Genomic DNA, 17,707 nt, shown 5'->3' with positions numbered 1-17,707 from the left:
GATGCTTACCAAAAGGTGTAGTTTGTGCGCTCAAAAGAGATCAATTAGGTTGTGTTGAAACTAAGATCTGAACCATAGAGGGAGAGTTAGTCATTTGGCCCCCCTTTGAAGCTTGGATGGAAGTAGTATCGAGTGTAATTCACAAGGGATATAATATACCATTATGATAAATCGTGAGAAGAAGAAAGTGACCTTTTAGTAAGGGATAGAGCGTGGTGTGGTTTTAGGATAGCAAAAACTACATCCTACGTAGTCAAGGTAGCTACCGACTAGCATACAATTATTCCAGCCAGGGATAAATCCTCATATACATGACCTCTACATTTCCTTTTTTCGTCGCTGCAACCGGGGGCTTTTATTCGCGTCATGTTCGAGACTCCATCGGGAGACAACCTTGGACAATAGACTCGAGACTCAAAACCCTAGACCCTAGACCCTAAACCGTAAACCATAACCATAAACCATAAATCTTGTAACCTAAACCGTAAACCGTAAACCGTAAACCGTAAACATTAAATCAGCCAGGCTAGAGAGTTGAGTTATTTATTTGGACATGAATTGCGTGAGGGTTATGGAAGGAAAGGATGGGGCTACTTCTACAAATATGAGAAACTATGGGGCTATTTTCCTAATTATTCGAGAAACTCTCGCTTTCTGCCTCCGTCTGCCCCTCTGTTTCTCGCAGTGTATACGTATTACGTTTTACTGTATATGTACATAGAAATTTCTGTGTCTATGGCATCGCAGACCTGCAAAACCCTAAACCCTAAACCCTAAACCCTAAACCCTAAACCCTAGGCGGCGGCGGCGACGACGACGAAGCATAACAGAACGGAGCTCCAAGAAAGAAAGAAGAAAAACGTCGGCCTGCTTCGATGGGGACTATGAAGGTGACATCCCTCAACGGCGTGAAAGTCTACAGTGTCTCTGAACATCGCTCTTTTCCCTCCTGGCTCCCCCCTTCCAAGCTCAAAACACTGAAGAAAAATGAAGGTTTGCTGTTCTGTTTTGCATATATTAACCTGTCGTTTTTTTTTTAAACCTTTTGCCGGATAATCCATTACCCCTTGCTTTTCCTGTTTTTGCTTCATCCAGTTTTATTTTTTTCTTCTGTTCTCTTTCTCTGCAGATTATAATCGGAGGATTGAATTGATTCAAGACATGAACTTCGAGACTGCTGCTACAAAGATAAAATCCTCTCCAGACAACGAATTCATCATTGTCTCAGGTTTCTATCTCCCGTTTCTTCTTCATCGGATTCCAAGATTGCACTTTGAGTAAAAAAGAAATCCGTACTGTAGCGTAATTTGCCATTTCATGTATGAAAATCACGTTTGTATTTTGAAAAAGAAGAGACAAATAGAGTCATTGGTTTCTCTATTCTATGCTTTGCAGTTGCGAGTAGAATCCAGCTGAAAAATAGCCAGCATATATAATTCTTGTTTGCATGATTCAGAAGTTACATTCTCACTTGCATTATTCATCAATCACCTTGACAGTTTTAGAAATTCTAGCAACCAATACATCTCAACTATGATTTGAAGTGGAAAACCATCCAATATTCGCGTATCTGTCAGTAAACGATTTAAGCAAATCTAGATGAAGGTTTAGAACATTTTGGTAAAATTAGTTTCAAGGTCAGAGAAGGTACAAAATACCATTTAATGATTAGGTGTTTGAGAATATGAATCCTCAACAGAGATCTCTAAGTTGTTAGGTGTTCTAAGATAAAAACCTTCACATATTGAGATGTGTGCTAATGAACAGTTGCAATGAAGTCTTACTACCTTTTTGTAAGAAAAATGTTTTTTTGACACTGCCTGTGATTGTGTAACACATTGGAAAGTTAATGCCCAATCCAAGAATCCTTGCATTTATGACAGGCATCTATCCTCCTCAAGTGAAGGTGTACGAAGTGAGGGAGATGTCAATGAAATTTGAAAGACATTTGGATGCTGAAATTGTTGATTTTCAGGTATTGTGCTTACTCTGGGTCACTTTTTTCTTACAATCAGCTCTCACATCGATGCCAATTCTTTCATTGATAAATTAATGCATAAATTCAGAGGGTAGCTGTATGTTTCGAACGAAATTTTTAACCTGAAGAAAGAAGATGAAGAAGAAAGATAAATTGACATCTTTTAAGAGGCCAAAATGGCATATAAGACCAAACAAGTGATAACATCTTAAGTATTCTCTCGTCTTTGAGGTCAACAAAACAAAATAAATTTTACTAAGTAAAAAAAGAAGAAGATAAAAAAGAGACTAAAGAATCTGATACATGTAAGATTCTCAAGTCAGGTAGATTGTAATTTTTGTATTCGAAAGGTCTCAAGCATAGATTGTAATTTTTTTGTTTTTGGCTGATCCATGTTATCTTGTTTTCCAAGTTAACAATATCAGTTCGGATCACTCTATTCTTTTTCACTCTGGTCATGTTTAGGTGGGGACAATCCAAGCTATATTGGAATGGGGGTAGTGCATCTACGCTAATGCCATGTGACTCAACCATTGTTGCATTTCAGCATACCAACAATGAATGTCTCCATGTTCAGCAAGTTGTTTTGATTACATATGTGCCAATCTTGAGTAACTTCATTTATGAAGCTCCCAAAGCTATTGGATACAGGTCACTGATCGGAATAATGTCTTGATGATTATAGGGGCTGCTCCCATCTTTGCCCAGATTATATCGTGGTGAACCGATGCTCTGCTCTTATCATTCTGACAATCATTGAGACTAAAGGTTTCTCTAAATGTTTCCAGTTATTTTCCTTGTCAAGGCCCGGTTCCCAGGTTTCCACTCCATAGGGAAGAGTTAGTTTTACAAGTGTATCGAATAGGTCACAGTTTAATTTGTGGCCCTTGGAACTGCAAATGCGCACACTGTCTTTCTAGAGCACCAAGGGCTGCATATCCACAAGAAAGTCGGGCACGAACAACCGTCTGTAAGGGAACCAAGGCCCTATGAATGTTACACTTAGGTGTGTGTAGGAGTGCGTGTGCCACCTTTTCCTCTCCCAAGAACAATTCTGGTTCTGATCTTGTTAACCATGCTTGAGTGGTGTTAAACACCATCGCTTTAGTTTTATCCATGTTTATTGGCAAACCTTTGTCTGTACTAAGTACTTTTAAGGCGTTTAAATGTCTTTGTAGTCCCTTGAGAGATTCGGAAATCAGCACAATATCATCAGCATATAGTAATATTTGTATGGCTATGCCTGCAAGGTATGCTCCCGAACCCCTGAATCTTTATATGTAATGTGATTCCTCATCTATATAGAGACCGAAGAGAGTGGGTGATAGTGGGCATCCTTGTTTTACTCCAATTATGCGAGCCACAGCCTTTGACAAACCATTGGGAGATCCTGACACAGTCATACAGTGCATAAATCCCCTATTGTATTGGGATACCAATGGCTTTTAGCTGTTGCATAAGCCGAACATGCTGCATAGTGTTGAAGGCTTTTCAGAAATCCACAAAGCAGCAACAAATCCTTTTATTATGGGCTTTGCCCTCCTCGATAAGGGCTCGGAGGGGCATTATGTGATTTAAAGTTGTGAACCCCTTTTGAAAGTGTGCCTGTCCAGCTGAATGGCAGCCATTTTTCTCTGATCATATACCCTTTTCTGACTATTGGATTGAGCCATGTAGTCTAGCCAAGTAATGGCCAGTCATGATTGTCCTAGCTTGACATCATGGAGTCTCCACTCTTGAGGATTGGGACAGTTGTATATAGAAAATTTAAGACTTGTATACAACATAGCAGGAGACAACAAAACTAATGTTTCCTGAAAAAAAGTTTTTCATTGCCCTAAAGCAGAAATTGCATCATAACAAAAGTGTGGAAGAGCACATAGTGAATTAAAGTGAGTTAGAGAAGATTAAAAATTAGGATGTTTTTGCTGGTGTATCTTTCTTGGTTTCAAAAGTTCAAATTGATAATAAATTTAGTGTTGCTCAGCCATTTCATGGAAGAAAGGAAGAAAAGTTGCTAGTCAATTGAGTTCTAAGAGGAAAGTGGGGAGATAATTCTGTGAATATAATAAACCTTTGTGACAAGAAAGAGAGGATCCAAAGCGCAAGAATCTCTGTGAGTCCATAGAATAGAGAATAACAGTATTTTACATCTATTGATAATTAAGGTGACTTGCATTTTGGCCATTTGGCTTAGCTTAGCTTTGCAGAAGATTCTTTTTATTTATGGATGTGGAAATGGATTTGATATTGATCTGATGGCCTGTCCTTCCTCGATGTTCTCTCTTTTTGCTAATCCTTCCCTCATTCCCAGCTTCTCTCGGTGGATCCATACTCTTTTCCTCGTCTCATTTCTTTGTGCGTCCCCTGCATGCGTCCCCTGCATATTGTCTCTCCTCCTCCACCTTGTAATGTTTGTGTGTTGAGTGAAATGTGGCAATTGAATAAATAGTGAAACCTGATATTATAATTTGGCAGGTATAATTTTTTAGTCGATGAATTTCATTATTTAAATATTTGATAATTAGTCCATATAACTCTTTTCTAGCACGATATTGATACCAAATTTCTTGGTTTTAGGTTCTTGGAGATGATTATTCCAAATTGGCTTTTCTTTGTTCAGATCGGTCAGTGTGGTTGCATGCAAAATACGGAAGCCACTACCAACTACGTATACCCAGGTGAATTTAATTTTATATATTTTTGCAAATAAAATTGTAAAATAACTTCCTATATACTCTCTAGTTAAATGAAGGATGAGTTAGGATTGGGGTGAGAAGAAAGGGATGGAAGAGAAGTAAGAAGAATGAGAAGGAAAGGGAGGAGAGAAGAAGAAAGAAATCTTTGTCAATTGATCAAGAGAAGCATCTTTGGCAAGATAGAAGTGATACCATATATCTGAGCAAGGAACTAGATGTAAGAGGACACAGTTATATTGACAAGTAATGATTTGCATGAGGTATGATGGGAATTAAAGGTACTTGCAGTGATTGAATTGGTGAAGGCGGCCGAGTGTGTGAACTAAGAGTTATGATAATGGAATGTTTTTCATTGAATTAAGTATTATTGACAGGAAACATGATTGTATAGTTTGTTCTTTGTATTCATTTCATTTGCTCATGTGGTCTATCTGTAGAGTGTGGTCTATGCTCCATCATTTTAAGAGGCTTCGAATTTCTTGTTTAATATTGCAGTCTTCAAGGGCTCTGATAATGAATGCTTTCTTCTCATTGCCTGTTAGATTATATATTTTCCGTATGCACATATTCAATCAAAGATTAGATGCTATTTGCTGATAATTAGGTTCTCAGGATGGGGAGGGATCTTGCTTATGACTGCTGGTCCACGGATCTCTTAGTTGCAGCTTCTTCTCCAGAATTATATCGTATAAATTTGGAGCAGGTTAGCAAGGCAAACTTTACATTATTCACCTATATTAACTGTTCTTTTTATGCTGTATGACATATAGCTATGTTTTCTTATAATGTGCAGGGTCGATTCCTAGCTCCGATTGCGACACGGTCTCCAGCAGTTAATGTTTTAGGTAGAAGGTGAGCAATATTTGGCTATACACTAATATATATTGAGTATCTGTAGTTATAAATATGTCACATAGTTGTTTCTCTTTATAATACCGATCAAAAGAAACTGATGTTTGGTACAGTCCAGTTCATGGTCTACTAGCTTGTGGTGGAGAGGATGGAGCTTTAGAATGCTTTGATTTGAGGCAAAAAACAGCAGTTGGTAGAATTGATGCTGTTGGGTCAGCAGGACATAATGACCAGGTGAACTTGCTATATGTATCATTTGGTTTCGAGAACCTGGAAAACAAATGAATATAGCTTTGCAGCATGATGCCCATCTTATGTAGTGACGAATATGGTGATCATGAACTATACTGTTTTTCTTCTTGTGAGGTAACGTTGAGAAAACTAATTGATCTTACAATCGTTTTTCTAGGGAATCAGAGCAGTTCGATTTGATGACAATGAAGGCTTTCTTATAGCAGTTGGAACCAGTTCTGGCCAAGTAAATTACTGTTTTAGGCATTGTCAGGCTTTGTCTGGGAACATCTATAAATATGACATATTGATTTTTAACTCTCTGAATGCTATAGGTGCTCCTCTATGATTTACGATCATCTTCTCCAATTTTGACCAAGGATCACATGTATGTATGTCTTATTCTATTCAATGTATATATTTGAAATCAAGGATTAATGATGTCAGGGAGTTCCATTAATTAAATAAATGGTAATAGTCAAATTTTATACACTGGATGTATTCTTGTGTATAGATGTATGTAGATCACTAGTAGAGTCATGCAATTGTGATTGTCGTCAAATTTTGTACTCTTGATGCAGTACTAGTTTCATTGTTCTTCTATAAAGGATCCATTTTCCTTGAAACTCTACAGGTATGGTACTCCCATCGTGGATATAAAATGGCATGAAAGCTTAAGCTCATCCAGAAGGCAAATAATCAGTACAGATCATCACGTGGTGAGGATTTGGGATCCAGATAATGTGAGTACATAAGCCAGACTTGATACTATATTTTAACAACAACATGCTTACACCTATATTTTTCATACTTCACACGCTTGATTTTGCCAATAATAATATGATCCTAGACATTTCATACCACCAACGCCCTCTTTATATGGGTCACACATTTATACCAGAGTAATGTTATCTACTTACGTGGTGTAATGGAACATGGATAATGACTAGCTTTCTTATGCTTATCTAGAAAGGTAGTCCTAGCTTCCTGGACTACAAAAACTGCATTTGTTTCAAATTATGAAAATAACTGTTTAGTGTCTTTTAATATGGAAATTACGGCTGTTAATTAGTATGAACTTCACCAGGATTTTTTTTAAGTTAGCAATGTAACAATAGGATATTGGTGGTATCTTACATGGGAGATCCTTGAGTGTTCTGAATATGCAATTGCTGTGCAGGGTGAAACAATGACAAATTTGGAACCTCCCAATGGAATTATCAATGATATATGTGTGGTTCGGAATAGTGGTCTTATGTTTATGGCCTTGGATTCACCTCAAATACCTGCTTATTTTATACCAGCATTAGGTCCTGCACCAAGATGGTGTTCATACTTAGAGAACTTGACGGTATGCCTATAAAATTTTGCACTCTCTATGTGAGTTGGTTTTTGGCATGTGATAACCTAAGTTACTAATATCATCCATGCTATGCAGGAAGAGTTGGAAGAAGAAGGTCACAGTGTAATCTATGATGACTTCAAATTTGTGACAAAAGAAGATCTAGAGAAGCTCAACTTGAACAATCTCATTGGTACCAACTTGCTACATGCATATATGCATGGGTTTTTTATTGATCATCGATTATATAACAAGGTAACTCTTGTTGCTGAATATACATGTGTATTTTTTCTTCCATTTTTTGTACTCATTATTTTGATTTGGTCTGCACTTTCAAAAGGCAAAGGCAATGGCAGATCCATTTGCATATGAAACCTACAGGGAGCAACGCATTCAAGAAAAGCTAAATGCTGAACAGGCTGCACGCATAACGGTGAATATGACTGATATTTATATATGAACTTTGGTACTGGAATCTTTCTTCCGATGGTCTGTTGACATTCCACGATTTTAATTTATAGATAAAACGGAAGCTTCCGAAAGTGAATAAGGAACTGGCTGCAAGATTACTTGAAGGCAAAGGCAGAGTACATCTTTCTGAGGAAGCAAAAACTAGTAAAGCTAGTCTGCTTGAAGATGATCGTTTCAAATCGATGTTTACGGATAAGGTTTGTTCATTCTGTTGATATGTTTGCTAATTTCAACGCAATGATTGACATATCTTAGCTGTTAGTACAAGTCCATGTATAGCAGGAGAAGTTTGGTGTTTATTCTGTAGTTTGTGTTTTTTCATAATTTTTGTTTGCTAGTCAAGAGCTACATAAATGAAAGCTTAAATCATGTATCCAAACTTGAAAAGAAGCAATAGGCAAATGAAAGCCTTAGCCAAGACAATAGCAGTTGGAATGGTATGAATATAATTATGCAGATAAGAAAATGTAATCTGATATTGTTGATCAAATTCTTCTTGCAGGCTTTTCAAGTGGATGAAACAGCAGATGAGTACAAACTGCTCCACCCTAATACACAAAAGAAGAAGTCTTCTCTTATGGATGAACATTTTACCATGGTTTCTGAAAGTGAAAGTGATGGAGAAGGTACGTATCATGATGGAAGCTCTTCGGATTCTGAGGAGGATAGAAGAAGTTTAAACAAGAAGAGGAAACTAGAGAAGCATCCTGCAAAAAGCACTAAGCCAAGGTAATAAAACATGATGAGAATATGAACATCCTTTTGTCAACATTCAGTCTAGCAAATTAATTTCCTATTAACTACCCATTATAACAATTATGGAAAATGTTTGTCCACATTAAAGAGTTCTCCTGATTTCTAAAATTACTTAGAAGTCTCCAAGGCTTTGAGGAGACTTGGGAAGCTCTGGAGGTGGAAGGACTTGTTAAAATGTTCAGGGTAAATTATTAATTCTGTTCTTTGTTCAGGTTTTATGAGGTGAAAGATGAAGTCCATGCGGATGCCTTCCGTAATAAAGTTTCACTTGCCAGAGAACATTCCTTACCACTGGAGAAACGCATCTCAATGGCAGAAAACAGTGGGTCTAATAACACTGGTAATTGGAAAGTTAGAAATAAGTTTCAAGCTGGTGGGCGACAAGTATCTTTCCGGGCAGATAGTGGACATAAGGATCAGTCATCAAATGATGTGATAAGAAAACGAGGTATTAGGTCCTTAGGCCTGAAAAATAATACACGTGGAAGGGGCAGAGGAAAACCTGGATTTAAGAGGAGATAGTGTACAAGAGAGTACTGATCGTCTTCAGTTTTTCGCTGTCACATTCTCTGCTCCAGTTCAGAAGTTACACCTTTTATGGATTCTTGGTTTGTTCAACCTATCTACAAAGAAATAAGTGGCTGTTAGTTGGCTGGAATTTCTTGAGAGACAACTCAGGTGAAGTTTGGAGGACATACCAACATCTGAAAACAAAACATGTCCCTGGTTGGAATTGTTGTATACTGAAGATCTATTATGAATCGGCATTCCATCAAAATGTTATCCGACTCGACAAACAAATGGGGAAAGAATGATTGAACATACATGGGGTTTGTCAGGCAGTGGGCAGGTGTAAGAAGCTAAGAACTAACATTTGATTTTTTTTACTGAATTGATGTCTAGTTAACAATTTTTTGGAATTTTAGGTTGCCTTTACACTGAAGATTTTTTTCATGAGAATATCATATCTGAGACTTAATGGATTTAGAGGCAGTAAACATTTTTGATATTGAGATTATATATAATGTCATTTCTTAGTTTCAGTGAAGCAAACATGTCTTCTGTTTCATGTTCTTGTGAGATTGACTGTTCATCCGCAATCATTTTCAGAATGGAGTTGGGGTTGAGAATGTAGTCATATGAGTTACAATACAACATGACATGTCCATGTGTATCAGAGTTTATATCCTAGTGTCTCCCTTGACCAGCTCTCTGGAGTGTAAGAGTTGAACAGATTTTCTTATGATGCCAGTTACATATTTACATTTCATTGGTATTTTGTGTCACTGCGTGTTATTGATATTTGCAGTGTTGACTTTGCTGTATTGTACTGTGTACTACTTTCTACATAATATTGGAGTATTTATGTCATGAAATACAAGAGAGCATTGAAGTGTACATGTTAGAACAGGTGTTATAACAAACATTTGTATGGATATTGGTTGTTTATGGTGCACTTCTCGTTTTGTTTCAGTGCAATTCAAATCTTGTGACATGCGAAAGTGAACTAATATATTCTTGGATGAGTGAGCATTGAACCATCAAACTGTTAATGTAGCTCCTTGTTTACTAATGAATTACTCATCCTTTTAAGTGGTCCTTTGTCCAAATGTAACCCTCATGAAAATATCATGGGAGTAATGTAGGCGCGTTTGTTTCTTTCTCTTATTCTCTCAAAGACATATAGAGGATGCTTTTTTGTGTTGGTTCCCTTGTCTAGTTGGTTGGTAAATGCACATGAAATATCTTGGGAGCGATGTAGCTTGGTGGTAAATGCTCATGAAATATCTTGGGAGAGATGTAGATGTGTCTTGGTATCACTGTGAAGTAGGACCATCCAACTTACTTAAAAAGAAATTTTAACCAATGTGAAATGACTTCTCTCAGAGTCTTGGTTTAAATGCCAATTCAAGTGCATTTTAATGACATCGATGTGTCTAAGTGGCACTAAACTAACTACTTATAAACCTTACTTGGCGTTAAAATCAATTTTTTAATGGTATTCATATTTTTAACATGTGCATGATTTCTCACATAAATAAAGACCTTAAAACACAACTAAAACAAAGCCTCTCTAGAGTTTTACTTCATTCATACTTCCATATTGAGAATGTAGGTTGTTTCTTGAAGATAAAGTTTGGTAACTTTGAACATAACAAAATTCTAACCATTCTTGAAACTTTAAGAAACAAAAGTGCTTGCACAATAATGATGTCACTCAAGGCTTTTAAATTACGATACTCCAAGAATTTCATGCGCTTGTAAAGAAATCTACAATCTACATGCCAATGTTGAATCCAAGGTTTTGTTTATTACACCATCTCCACCGCTTTCCACACATGCATTGCAAAATCGTCCTTCATTAAAAATGGCCTAAAAGCACCATCTATTGGACAAGACCTAAGGTTAGGTTAGTATGTTATGCTCCTAGAAATCTAGATGGGTGCTTGCAACACACAATCTAATATGAATGCATAATATAAGAGAACATATTTCCAACTTAGGGTGACATTTGAATGGTGCTTGTAGTATTTGCCCTAATATGACATGTGTCATAATAAGGTATTGAATGTCCAAAATGCGAATGCAAGCATAGTTTGAGGTTTGTTACCTTATTGTGGGTCTTTGAATTTAGGCCGAACATTGCAGGCAAATGTTTCAAAATGTGGATACGCATTCAATACTACCTATATCCTAAGCAATGTGGCATAGTAAGTTATGTGTACAGTACATGAAATTAGTTGGTTTGTCACGAGCAATGACTTTGTTCATTGACATCATTCTGAGGCATTAGAACTCTAGTAAGGAGACAAGAATGGTCAAGACTATCCAAGACCATTCCATAGGCTTGGCGAAATGTGTTGGCAAAGATGCAACAAGTAATCGTATGATTAGAGTAGAAAACAAAAGAAGCGTATCAAGGCCAACAAAGAGAAGGAGGCAATGACAAGCTATCTAGAGCAAAGCATGAGAGCATGAGTTAGGAACGTCTAGCTTTCTAAAAGGAATTGGGATATCCAGGCCAATCTAGGCGAGGAGTAGAGCAATGCGCAGTGCAAAGAGCATGGAATCCGATGGGTGCGCCTAGATGCGTTTCAAGATGCAATTAGAAGGCTTCTTGCGTGGCAAACACGAGAGTCCTTTTCCATGGTACACACTTTACATTCATGAGTTTTGTTTTGTTGGCACTTCTTATGATTTTAAGCATTGGAATGGATCCCATAAGAGAGAGAGATATTAACGTTTTCTAAGGCCAAAATTGGTCCATGAGACAATTGGTTTACAACAAAAATGGGGTATTTACCCATTCATCGAAAGTAAAAAAGAAAAAGAAAAAAGAAAAAAAGAAAAAAAGAAGTTAAGCTAATGAGTTCTAGTAAATAAAAAAACGTATTCTATAAGGAAATGGCTTTATACTAGGCCTAGTTTCATTTCCATCCAAGTCTCTCGAAAACAAGCGGGAGGTCAAAGGGTTTCGATGTGGATGTGGCCTGCGGTTCCAATGTAAGAGGTATCCCAACCATAGCTTCTAGGCGGCGTAGGTCACGTTCCCTTATCTTCTTAATTGTTTCTACTCCACGTCAAGTTGCTTTGAAGCCCGACATCCGAGGGCGTTTGGTTGTTCTTTGCCTTTCTGCTTTATCAAGAGAGAGGCCGAGTGGTGTAGGTGTGTCCACATTCATTGTCTCCCCTTGTTCCTGAAAAATTACATTAGTTACATGTACATGTTGGTGAATATTAAAATGGTTATGGCTTACACTTTGTAGTTTATTCTCCCTATGTTATTTTAACTCTAAGATACACCTACCTAGTCTCTTTATATCAGGGGTATCTAACAGTTTGGAGAGGGTGGGAGAGGGTCCTAGTATTTCGCCCTTATCTCGGCATAAGTTGGACACTTGCATGTAAAGTGATACTCATCCTCTATCTCTATGTGACATAACCTACATTGCCTTTCCTCTCTAGGGACTCTATTAGCATGACCATTCTCAATCTCAAGTTGGTGAGATGATATCCTAAGTTGTCCAATGGCCACCCTAAGTGCATTTGATAAGAATGTATCTACATATTTTGGTCATGTAATAAAACCTAACTTAGAGAAGTGCATGAAGTACCGTGCTATACCAAGAGCTAGTATCTCCGAATGCATATAGGGGTTGGAATGCCTCAAAAGCTTGATGGGATATCCTATCTTGTGGTTGGCTATGTATCCTATGAATAAAAACCCCCAATTAGAAAAGTGCTTCTACTAACATTGGGGGCAAACTGAACTCTGCTCTAATAATGTCATGTGGTACTGTCGATTTGCTTCGGAGTTGACGTGATAACATCGTCACCAAAGGTCTCTCTAATTGCGTCCACATGAAAGATGGTAAGACCTGGAGCCCATACTATTGATGCATACATGAGGGAAGGGGTCACTAATGAGTCGAAGAGCCATCCCTTAGTCCATGGCTCTTGAAACTATGCATGGTGGCATTGTCTCTCTAAGAGTGAGAGGGATGCATACCCTCTCGTTAGCCTATCTTTGGTTGCGTGGGTCATCGAGAATTTACCTGAACGAGCAATAAAAGTGACAGTCCCAGATATACATACGATCCAAATACCTCAACTTGTTTATGAGAGAGGATTAGGGGACATTTACGCCTAACGCGAAAGACGATGTATGAAAGATAGGGACTTTTTACGTTTTTGCGACATTCACTACCAGTCCTTGTTGTGTGCCAAAAGTCATGTAGGGCAATAAGGTGCTGTTGTAAGGTCATGTGTTCAGGCTCCGAGAGCAAAAAAAACTATGTCGTCTGCGTAGAGTAAAAGAGACTTAACTTGCGTACCCGCAATGGCTACTCTCCGTAGCCTCGGTTCCGAGCAATAAAATCAGTGAGATGTTATATCAATGTAGATCCGAAAAAGAGTCGGTGGAGAGAGAGACAGAGAGAGAGACTCTGTTTTTGTTTTTCTGTTGTTCACATGCTCACCTCACCTCTTATATGTATGTATTTAAAATCCATGGACCTTCTATTTCTGAGGTCCTGCCATGGATGATACTCTGTTGTTCTTGTTCTGGGGTGCAGAGTGAGCTCTAAGACACCCCATAGCCCACCCCTGCTCTCTGCCAATCTCTCTAGCAGACAAAGAGAGAGAGAGAGAGAGAGAGAGAGAGAGAGAGAGCTTGTCTTTGAATCGGATTCACATTTGAGCGGCATGGGGGAAGATCTCGAGAAGAAAGTAGCCATGACCCACAGATCAGTCAGGAGTCGGAAAGATGTATACCCTGTTCAAGACTCTGGTGTGCCCCTGCATTTCCCTGAAGAGGCGAAGGAGAGGAGGATTTCCCTTCTCATTCCCCTCGTTGTCGTTGTGAATGTGATCATGTTTCTGCTCACCATGTATATCAACAATTGCCCCAAGAACACTGTAGATGGCAAGTGCGTCGCCAAGTTTCTTCATCGTTTCTCATTCCAACCTCTCAGCGAGAATCCTCTCTTTGGTCCTTCATCTCGTGCGTAAGTTTCTCTCTCTCTCTCTCTCCCCTCTAATTCACATTTTCATAAAAATATCAAATAAAATTAGGTTTGTCCCTCGATCTTTTCCAAGATTCTGAAGAGCACAGCAATGGGGAGACATTTCACATTAAGAAGGGTAGTAGGCACAGATGATTAATGATAAGCCCCAAGCAAAAGCACTTATTTAGAAAAAAAGTTAGGCATCCTGACATAACCAGATTTTGCATCTTGTATTCAAGTAAAATTGGACCCTTTTTCAACTCATCATGTGCTTTATATGCATCGAAACAGGGCTAAGATAGTAACCACATTATCTGTCTTATATCTAATTTCATAACTGGAGCTAGTTTATGTGTATTTTATTTAACTGATTAGTATATCAGATTCAAATCATAGTAATGAATATGTTTTAATAACATATCCCTATCTTACTTGCCAGTGGCAACTATGAACCAATGTTAATAGAGTCATTTATAAAGAAAAATTCATATGGAGAGGCTAAGTAGAGGCAACAGAGTCAGCAAAGCTATGAAGACTTTTCATGTGAAGAATACTAGTAGCGAGAACAGATTAAGCATATTATGTAAAACTAATTGTGTACACATATGCATACCCTCCTATTTGATTGTTCGACATTCAATGGAGAGGGCACACAAAAATGAACAGATTAAGCATATTATGTGAAGAATGCTAGTAGAGAGAACATATTAAGCATATTATGTGAAGAAGGTTAATTGAGAGAACAGATTAGGCATATTATCCAAAGAATGCTAGTAGATGTAGCAAAGTTAGGAGAGGCAATATATAAGATCTAATCCAGGTTAATACATAGACATATAAATTGAGTAGTGACAATTGAGTCAGCATAAACAATGGAGAGGTATTTCATATGAAGAAAAGCAGTTGAGACTACAAATTAAAGCATTTGCATGGAAAGAAATTTCTTTTGATAGAAAGTTAGGAGAGGGGACGTAATAACCAAACTTAAAAGTGAACTGTTCAGGACTCCTCATTATCTCGGAAAGTGTGCATGAATTGACCTGCATATGTCTCAATAAGTTTCATGTATATTAGGATGGCGATTTCAGCCAGCCATCCATGAAATATTGCATCTGCCAGTATTCAAAGGCCTTTAAGGGAAGAGAGATCAATGCAACTGCAAAGTATGCTTGAAAGAAGGATTGTTATCACTAAGATTTCATGTTAGGTAGTTACAGAAGTTTGAGGCAAACTGTTGCTTAAGTTGTGTGCATGGCATGAAACACACACACACACACACACACACACACACAGAGTCTCTCTCTCTGTGTGTGAATTCTCATATATGTTAGGATACAAAAGCAAGAGGAATTACACAGGCACACTAGATTCTCCAGTAATCTTGTGTCATCCTCTGGAAAGACAGTTTGATCACAGTTTATTTAAGATCAGAGCTAAGGTCTTGATGAGTTAGAGATTCTTAGCAATGTTTCTTGCTGTAGCGAATTGCTCTATTTGAAATTTGTAAAGGATATGTAGGATACATTATCCTTCCGGACTCTATCTTCTCTTCCAATTATATATTTATTTTGAGGTGTACCTGCAAAAGGTACTCCCTCTAGTGGTTTGTGTCTCTATGCTACAGTATTTCCCACATATAATATGATGAGGTTTAATCACCAAAATTTTTGTATTAACTCTTGAAATGTTCTGTAAGTTTTTTTTTATTATGCCATTTGGGCAGGTTGCAGCAACTGGGTGCCCTTGATACAAACAAGGTCGTGCATAATCATCAAGGCTGGCGCCTTATTACTTGCCTTTGGTTGCATGCAGGCGTTGTTCATATATTAGCTAACATGCTGAGCTTACTCTTCATTGGGATCAAATTAGAACAAGAGTTCGGATTTTGTAAGTAAAAACCTCTTCATATATAGTGGTGTCATTTGAAATTAGATTCTTTATTGTTTGTTTTTATAGAAAATATGTATGAAAAATACTACTGTTACTAGCTTCTAAAATGTAAGCTACATGTCGATGAATTTGGGGTATTTTGAGTCAGTGAAACCATGACAATATGTACCAGATCTGTAAGAAATGTTTTTGGAATTTCTTCAAAGAGAGATTTACTGCAATAGGATCTAACCAAGAACTTCTCAGTGCCCTCTTTAAGCAACGAGATTTTGAGCTTTGCGCTAATTAAGCACATCACTAGATGGATGGTGTAATGAGAAGATTGTACAGGGTAAATCCTAATGCAGTATCTCTCTCGAGAAATCCCGACATTTCTGCCAAGAAAATCAGTCTCGCTGGTGTGAAATAAGTCCCAACATCTTCAATATTCTAAAACTATAAGAGTATGGTATCTTTTGATACCTTTGCCTTAGAAAGGTATTTTTGATATTGTAGAACATTGCCTAAACTGACTAACTACTGTGACAGTGAAAATTGGGATTGTTTACTTGTTATCTGGCCTCGGGGGTAGTCTACTATCAGCATTGTTTCTGCAATCAAGGATTTCAGTTGGAGCCTCGGGTGCTGTTTTTGGCTTACTAGGAGCCATGTTATCAGAACTGATTACGAACTGGTCAATCTATGCTAACAAGGTCATTTCTTTTGAACTGAACTATTCAGGACCGATTTGTTTTAGTACATATATTACTCACATTTATTGTGCTTCTATGACCTATTCCTTCATCTTTAACTAAAAACTAAACAGAGGGTAGTATATCTTTGTTTTGGTTTCAGTTTGCAGCTTTAGTTACCCTTGTTCTTGTGGTAGCATTGAATTTGGCTGTCGGCATTCTGCCACACGTTGACAATTTTGCTCATATAGGAGGCTTTATCGTGGGCTTTCTCTCTGGTTTTGTGCTGCTTTTGAGACCTCAATTTGGTTGGGTAAACCGTGCATATATACCCGCTGGTTATGAAGTTCAATCTCCGACAAAAAAGCATAAACTGTATCAATACATCTTGTTTCTCATTGCCCTAGTACTTCTAATCGCTGGGTAAGAGCCTTATTTATCCCATTGAATAGACTATCTTAATCTTTTATCTTATTGGCCGAATGCCTTAGCAACACATTTACTCTTCAATTGCATACACAGATTTGCTATTGTTTTTGTACTGGTATTCCGAGGAGTGGATGGGAATAAGAAATGCACATGGTGCCATTATGTGAGTTGTGTTCCTACATCAAGGTGGAATTGTGACGATGTCAGTGCCACTTGCAGTGTAAGTTTGCATAAGAACAATCACATATAGTCAATATATGACTATGGCATTATTCTGCAATAATATTCAAGTTTTCTATTCAGGTCAAAGCTAATATTTTCTCTTTGGAACAGACTCTCACAACAGGGGATAACTTGGTAATGACATGCTTGAAGAACAACAAGACTGCTTCAACTTCTGCTAGTCAATCAAACTCTGTTTTGCAAGAATTATGTACTCAACTTTGTAGTTAAACATCAACCCTCCCAATATTTTTTTGTTAACTTCTGGAATGTGTTTTACAGTGTCTGTAAATCTTTTACATATTTTATTCAAACCAATTATTTCATATGGTTCTTGCCTGTAAATCTATTTTGAATACGACCAAGTTTAAAGTCTGTCATATTTTGTTGCTTATGTGCGTATAAATATATGATCGTTTGATGTGAAGACACAAGGATATCTTGCTGCTTCAACCGAACTATGCTATGGCAACTAGTGATAATCACGTCATGTAGCTGCAGTTGCTTAAATTTCATACTTGTTTGTTGCTCATGTGCATGACTGGATGAATGAGACAATTTCTTGTCTTGTTACACACAAGGGCACTCAAAACTTCAACTTAACTATGTTATGGCAACTTCAACTCTTCCATGCAGAAATTGTAGTTTTGAAGTAATCT

The 17,707-nt window shown here is 37.6% G+C and overlaps 2 protein-coding genes across 3 annotated transcripts; both read left to right on the top strand.

The window, feature by feature from the left end:
- Positions 1 to 793: 793 nt before the first annotated feature.
- EDA7 (embryo sac development arrest 7) lies at positions 794 to 9,308 on the top strand. 2 transcript variants are annotated; one of them, XR_015531028.1, is made up of 17 exons: positions 794 to 993; positions 1,130 to 1,228; positions 1,884 to 1,975; positions 4,559 to 4,659; positions 5,290 to 5,380; positions 5,471 to 5,529; positions 5,643 to 5,763; positions 5,939 to 6,007; positions 6,096 to 6,148; positions 6,395 to 6,503; positions 6,941 to 7,111; positions 7,199 to 7,357; positions 7,443 to 7,535; positions 7,624 to 7,770; positions 8,076 to 8,302; positions 8,542 to 8,921; positions 8,957 to 9,308. XR_015531028.1 is itself a non-coding variant. In XM_087331241.1 (16 exons), the coding sequence occupies exons 1-16, from the start codon at positions 876 to 878 to the stop codon at positions 8,849 to 8,851; spliced, it is 2,019 nt and encodes a 672-aa protein (XP_087187367.1). In that variant the 5' UTR covers positions 794 to 875; the 3' UTR covers positions 8,852 to 9,308. The 2 variants fall into 2 exon arrangements, 1 of the variants encoding a protein (XP_087187367.1); XM_087331241.1 differs by having other exon boundaries at positions 8,542 to 9,308.
- A 4,065-nt stretch (positions 9,309 to 13,373) lies between these two features.
- On the top strand, positions 13,374 to 17,374 carry LOC147854287 (RHOMBOID-like protein 2). The gene is made up of 6 exons (XM_087331352.1): positions 13,374 to 13,836; positions 15,560 to 15,723; positions 16,255 to 16,418; positions 16,561 to 16,820; positions 16,920 to 17,046; positions 17,160 to 17,374. The coding sequence occupies exons 1-6, from the start codon at positions 13,535 to 13,537 to the stop codon at positions 17,277 to 17,279; spliced, it is 1,137 nt and encodes a 378-aa protein (XP_087187478.1). The 5' UTR covers positions 13,374 to 13,534; the 3' UTR covers positions 17,280 to 17,374.
- Positions 17,375 to 17,707: the final 333 nt, after the last annotated feature.

The sequence above is a fragment of the Azolla caroliniana genome, unplaced genomic scaffold (genome assembly GCF_043228905.1).
Source record: "Azolla caroliniana isolate FFs.n. ecotype wild unplaced genomic scaffold, voAzoCaro1.0.p SCAF_15, whole genome shotgun sequence".
NCBI lineage: Eukaryota > Viridiplantae > Streptophyta > Polypodiopsida > Salviniales > Salviniaceae > Azolla > Azolla caroliniana.
Note: the sequence above shows the minus strand (reverse complement) of the source record. Positions and strands in the feature narration are given on the sequence as shown.

Bases quoted from the DNA above. Each gene is read 5' to 3' on its own strand.
- EDA7 (XM_087331241.1), top strand. From the start codon at position 876: ATGGGGACTATGAAGGTGACATCCCTCAACGGCGTGAAAGTCTACAGT. The intron at 4,660-5,289 runs GTGAATTTAATT...TTAGGTTCTCAG, and splicing joins TACCAACTACGTATACCCAG to GATGGGGAGGGATCTTGCTT. The intron at 6,149-6,394 runs GTATGTATGTCT...GAAACTCTACAG, and splicing joins ATTTTGACCAAGGATCACAT to GTATGGTACTCCCATCGTGG.
- LOC147854287 (XM_087331352.1), top strand. From the start codon at position 13,535: ATGGGGGAAGATCTCGAGAAGAAAGTAGCCATGACCCACAGATCAGTC. The intron at 13,837-15,559 runs GTAAGTTTCTCT...CCATTTGGGCAG, and splicing joins TTTGGTCCTTCATCTCGTGC to GTTGCAGCAACTGGGTGCCC. The intron at 17,047-17,159 runs GTAAGTTTGCAT...TCTTTGGAACAG, and splicing joins ATGTCAGTGCCACTTGCAGT to ACTCTCACAACAGGGGATAA.